The sequence below is a fragment of the Chlorocebus sabaeus genome, chromosome 16 (assembly GCF_047675955.1).
Source record: "Chlorocebus sabaeus isolate Y175 chromosome 16, mChlSab1.0.hap1, whole genome shotgun sequence".
Classification (NCBI taxonomy): Eukaryota; Metazoa; Chordata; class Mammalia; order Primates; family Cercopithecidae; genus Chlorocebus; species Chlorocebus sabaeus.
Genome location: NC_132919.1, coordinates 8,466,975 through 8,472,974, shown reverse-complemented (window position 1 = coordinate 8,472,974; position 6,000 = coordinate 8,466,975). Strand labels below are relative to the sequence as shown.

General features: G+C 51.2%; 1 protein-coding gene across 5 annotated transcripts in view; it reads left to right on the top strand.

The window, feature by feature from the left end:
- Positions 1-597: 597 nt before the first annotated feature.
- Positions 598-6,000, top strand: part of MYH10 (myosin heavy chain 10) — a 152,754-nt gene continuing 147,351 nt past the window's right edge. For 2 of the 5 annotated variants that reach the window (XM_008010308.3, XM_008010302.3), the window contains exon 1: positions 598-971. In XM_008010308.3, the coding sequence (XP_008008499.2) occupies positions 646-971 (326 nt within the window). In that variant the 5' untranslated portion in view covers positions 598-645. Of the gene's footprint in view, positions 972-1,127; positions 1,239-6,000 lie in introns of those variants that run through there. The other 3 variants (XM_008010310.3, XM_037987326.2, XM_073004685.1) reach the window with 2 other exon arrangements.

The following is a 6,000-nucleotide window of genomic DNA, read 5'->3' as shown; positions in this document are numbered from 1 at the left end:
CCTTATTTTGGGGCCACTGTTTTTCAGTCTCCAACGTTTTCACAGGCCCTAGGGGATATGACAGCGCTGCAGGAATCCAGCCTTATATTCCTAAGAATCTCTCACAGCCCCTCTCACGTAGGGAGCTCTGATGAATGAATGAAAGAGCGAATGAACGAGTGAATGAATGAGGTGAATAAAGTTTCTTCCAAGTTTTCTCTCCAAGGTCGGTTCTCTTCTCATTCTTCTGGAATCTCAGCCTTGCCTGGAGGCTGGGCAGGAAAGCCTCTCGCCCCGCTAACACCAAAACTGCTACCTTGGAGGATCGTGTCCTGGGCCCGGCCCTCAGCCGATCCCGGCAGAGTCCGCCTGGGGCCGGGGCCGGGGTCGGGACACTGGCCGCAGCGTGGAGCGCAGCCGGGGCCCAGGCAAAGCGTGTGCGCATGGGCGGAGCGGCGCCCTCCCCCGCGTTCCCTCCCCCACTGCAGGTGAGTCGCAGCGCCGCGGCCCCCACCCCGCGCAGCCCCGGGGGTGACGTCAGGCCTCTGGACCGCGCTCCGCCCCGCCCCTGCAGGCAGCGCTGACGGACCGCGACTCCGCGGTGGAACCCGTCCCGCTGCGGTAGATGCCGGCTGCCGCAAGCAGAGGGGGCGACCGGGCGCTCGAATGTGCTGCGGCAGCGGCGGCTGCCAGACGCTAGGACGAGGAGTCTGCAGTCACAGCGGCAGCCTCCTGCCGCGGCCCACCTGCCCCGCGGCCCCACAGCCGGTGTCAGCGCAGCGCGCCGGCCACCACGGGTCCGCACCCGCCGCCTCGCGGGATCGCCGGGCGCCCAGCCAGCCTCAGCTGTCCATCTACGCACGAGCCAGCCAATCGCGTGCCACTGCTCCAGCCGCACCTCCCGAAGCCTATGACGGGCGTAAGAGCCAGCCTATGAGATTGGGGCTTCGGTGGTCTGGGCTGGGAGCGGGAGCCAATGAGCATCATTCCAGGTGGGTGGAGGGAGCCGGACTCGGGAAGGTAGCTTCGTTCGGGTTGCTAACGTCTTCCCTTGGAGATGGGCGCGCAAACCAACCAGTGGGTCTGGGGGCGGCGGTGATGGGCGTGGAGCTGGCCCAATGAGGGTGGGAGTGGGTGGGGCAGGCCGGAGCAGCAGTGCTAAAGGAGCCCGGCGGAGGCAGCGGTGGGTTTGGGACTGAGGCGCTGGATCTGTGGTCGCGGCTGGGGACGTGCGCCCGCGCCACCATCTTCGGCTGAAGGTGAGAGGTGCGGCTGCCCGGGTCCGAGTGTACAGCCCAGGGCAGGGGGACAGTTTGTGGAGAGAGGAATGGATCCTGGGCTGAGGGGCCCGGGCGGCTCTGGAGGGCTGGAACGGGGGACCGAAGCGGGAGCTGGGGAAGACAGAGGGGCTTCTGAGCTGTAGGGTTCGTGCTGCGGGGACCTTAGGTTAGTTTGAACAGGGTCCTGGGCTGGGGGCAGTGGGACCCCAGTGGGTGGAGATGGATAGACTCCCGGACGGGCGGGGAATGAGGTCCTTGTGAAACCCCTGCGGGGATCAGGGCCTGCGTGTGCAGGAGGGCGACCCCGGGGGGCTGGGGATGGAGATCTGGGGGTGGGGACGTGAGGACCAGGTTCTCGGTGTGTGGGATCCCTGGGGACGCGAGGTCGAGGGGCCAGTGCCCCGGCGGAGGTTTCGGCGTGCCCCGCGAGCCAGTGTCTGCTTCCCAGGAGGGGAGGGGATTCTAGCGGGGCTGGAAAGCGCAGTCCCGGCGGTCGGGTGGGGGGGCGCTGGACAGGAAGGGCCCCTGCCTGGGTTGCTGGGTGGGTTAGGCCTGGCCGGACCGGGTCCCCCGGAGCGCTACAGGGGTTCACCAAGGGCTTGGAAGGCGGGCGGCGCGCGCCCGACCCGTGGGTGGAGGGACAGGAGGGCAGAGGCTCTGCGCGGCCGGGGGAGCGCGCGGCGGGTGAGGGGCTCCGGAGCGGGCCGCGGGCGTGGGGAGGGTCGGACTCCGCCGGCGCTGGGGAAGGAGCGCGGGAGGGGGGCGTCCTGCCGCGCCCTCCATGGAGCGCCTAGGCCGGGGGTGGACGCCCGGCGAGGCCCAGGCGGTTTGGTGGGGCGAGGCGGGAAATGTGGCGGGGCGCGCTGCAGCAGGACGGCCGGGGGGGAGGGTCAGCGCTCGCCTCGGGATCCCTTTATTGTGTAAGCGAGCTGGGAATGGCTCGCCGCAGTCTCTTCATTGCCTTCTGCAGTTGGGGGTCACACCCTGATCCCATAAAATCGGACTGGAATTGGGTCGGAGGGAAGTTGAAGCCGCGGAGTCCTGCCATTTGCGGGGGCTTTGTGGGCCTGTGGTGGGCGGATGCGGCCCTGGGAAGCGGGAGGCCCCCAGCCAGGCCTGTTTGGAACTAGGGCCTTAGGAAGGAGGTTGGCGACTCGGCGGGTCAGACCCGGGCTGGTGAGGTTTGGATAACGTGGCCTCTGCCTACAGCCGTTATCTCTGTTTCTTTAGGGCCTCTGCAGCTCCCTTCAAGATCACTGCGGTGGATGGAAGGGGGTGGGGTGGGCTGGGGTGGGGTAGGGGAAAGCAGGCGGGGTAGATGCAGACTGCAGATGAAACAAAGACGGCTGTTTTCGCTGAATAATGTAATACCAAACATAATACTTTGGCTTTGCTGAGATTTTGTTTTTTAACGTTGAAACTGAGGATTCTTTGAGTCAGGTTTAATTATTCTTGATAGTATCTCACTCTGGAAAACTTTATAATCTATTTATTGTTTTATCTCCTTCATCAATCTGCCTTTATTAATTATTCTTTGAGTCCCTTGCTTTTGATGTTTAAGTATGCCCTGTCTGTCTCGGGTTCTGGAAAAGTGGCCATTTTATGCATCTCCTTACTTCTGCATCTTAAATTCAGTTCTTCCCCGTCCTTATCTGGAGAAAGCATATGGTGTAATTGTGCGATATAGCACGAGCTTTGGCAGCAGAAGGATGTGACCCCTGAGAGCCTGGCTTTTCATTTGGGCTCCGTAGGGAAATCATTACAACGAAGGCAGCTGGGATGGAAGGTGAGATGGAGGAAATCTTGAAGGGCACGTTATAGGGTGGAAAAGACTATATGCTTCAGCGGTTTATGTACTTTGTTATCGCATATGAGGAATTAAAGTTCCTGGGGTTGGATCCTAGTTTTGGAAATATTTAACAGGGTATAGAGATATTAATTGGGAGATGGGGCAGGCCATAAGCAGCAGTAGCGGCCTTTTGCGTTTGGTTTGTGTTTGTGATCACTGGGTTAAGGATTTTGATAAATTAGCAGACTTGTCCCGCCCTGTCATGTAAGTGACCTCAATGGTAGCAATACACGAATTGGGACAGTTCTGTTTTAGCTCATCTGTTATAGATGGATGCTCTGTCATGGTTAATTTTTCCATCCTTTTTGTTTGCCTTTCTATATGCAGGCCGTTCATAAAATTGAATTGTTTGCCTCTGTCCACACTTATAGTAAGTGCTGCGAGGGGGTTGATAAGTTTGCTGGGTGGCATTTCATTGGAAGTGAAAAATGACCTGGGGGTGGAGCCCCAGGGGTGTGTGTGTGTCAAACCGCTGAAAGGGATGGGAACTTCGGCTCTGTAGGGGGCTAATTCATACACAGATAAATGATTTAATTATAATTAGGCAGCAATTTCAAATGACACCAATAACCCTCAGACCATCTTTATGTCTGCTAACAAAAAGACTCCTGTTTATCCTTATTCCCCCTAAGTTATGGGTATCTTTTTCTATAAAATATAAAACCTTAGCCAGATGATTTGTTGGCCAGGCCTATACTTTTTAAGCCATAATTGATTGGGTTTTTATTTAGTAGAAAGGTAGTATGTAGCATTGTATACTACACACCCTTCAAAATTTCCTCCATGTCACCTTCCATCATTGTAGCGGGTAGTCTGGAGCTGAACTCTGAGTTTAATCCCAGCTCTGCTGCTTGTTAGCTGTGTGCCCTTGGACTGGTTATTGGCTTTCTCTATACCTCAGATTCTTCATCTGTAAAATGGAGATATTAATAGTGCCTACCTCATAGGGCTGTTGTGAGGATTAAGAGTTGATATATGTAAACTGCTTAGAATAGTGTCTGGCCGTAATTAGTGATATATGACAATGGTGTCTGCTGTTTTAAAAATCATAGTGTTGTCCTTTCTGCAAAGCAAAGCACCGGTGAGTGGTACACTGTTAAACACCAGTATTATCCAGATTGGGTACCAAATGTACAATGGAGTTAACTAAATGTATTTGACAATCACAAGTGAAGAATTAAACCGAACAAAATATCTTCAGTGGTCTCATGAACTCTTGTCAGTTGAACAATAATATGAGCACTTTCCACCTGCAAAGCCCTCTGGTGCAACGCAGGGTAGGTTAAGAAGAAAGTCAGGAGAACAGTACAAAATGTTAGGAGAAGGAAAAGGATTGAATTGCCACATTGACCTGAAAAGAACTTCTGAAAGGATGGCATTTGGGTCAGGAGTTGAAGGAATAATAGCTTTTTGGTTGTGGAGAAGTTGAATTTCACTATGAGGGTTAGGACCATTCAAGTAAGTATTGATCAATAAGTACAGAGCCCCTGTTATATACCGGGGACTAGCAAAACGCTCAAGATACAGCATGGAACAGACAACTATCCTCATAGTGTTTAGTTGTAGAAGTGTCTGAAAAAGTGAAAGTAATTGGTAATCCTACTGCCCAGTAAAGACCCAGTGAATATTTGTTCCATTAAAAAAAAAAAAAAAAAAATACACGCGTGTATGTAGTCTTCCCCACAAAATTGGGAACGTGCTGTGTAATTACACTTTTGTGTTCTATCGGGTTTTTTAAAAATACTAAATGACAAGTATTTCCCCATCTAGAAAAAGTACTGATAAATTTAAGATGTCCCAATTTGATAAAATAATTTTAAGATATATAATCTACTGTTTCTAGACCTGTTCTAGAAGTTATTTGTTAAATTATTCTAATTTATCGTCACCTGCTAAATTTAAGCATCTAATTACGTGTCCAGTGTAAAATTTAAGAAGTGTGTGCGTGTCTACTGACAGCAAGACAGTTTCCTAAGTCCTCTGTAGGATATGCAGTTTACACCTGATAAGAATAGTAAGAGCAACTTGTTATATTTTGCTATGGTTGTATATTTTCTTTTAATAGATTCTATCCTTCTGAAAGGTGGAGTGTGTATTCTATTATTTGTCTTCAAATTTACCTATGATGTTTCCCACCTTGAAGCCATGCCTCCTTTCTTCTTTTTAAAAATTTTTTATTTTATTTATTATTATTATTATTATTTTGAGACAGAGTCTCATTCTGTTGCCCAGGCTGGAGTGCAGTGGTGTGATCTCGGCTCACTACAACTTCTGCCTCCTGGGCTCAAGTGATCTTCCTGCCTCACCCTCCCGAAGAACTGGGACTACAGGCTTGTGCCACCAAGCCCGGCTAATTTTTTGTATTTTTTGTAGAGATGGGGTTTTGCCATGTTGCCCAGGCTGGTCTTGAACACCTGGACTCAAGCGATCTACCTGCCTTGCCCTCCCAAAGTGCTGGGATTACAGGCGTGAGCCACCCCGCCTGGCCTCCTTTCTTCTTACCAATGTGCAAGGTTTAAGTTGGAAAGAGAAGACTTATTAATAATGTTGTTAGACCAGTCCCTAGAGGTAATGGGCTTTTAAAACTATTATGCAGAATGTATGTGTGCCCATGAATGTTTTCTGTATCGCCCTCCCAAGAGGATGCCTTAGAAGACTAATGCAAGTTTAGGTATAAAATGTATTAACAATTTTATTTGTATACAAGTTTTAATAACGTTAATCACGTTTTGTGATTTTTTTTTGTTTCATCTTATTTTGCGATTTTTGTTTTATCCAAGTCTATAACCTTTAAGACATCAACATGTTATATAAATTGTTATGAATTAGTCTAGAATTTGGTTTTCAACCTCTTTTTCTACTCTAACATATCTCCTGGTAGCAGTGGCGCAC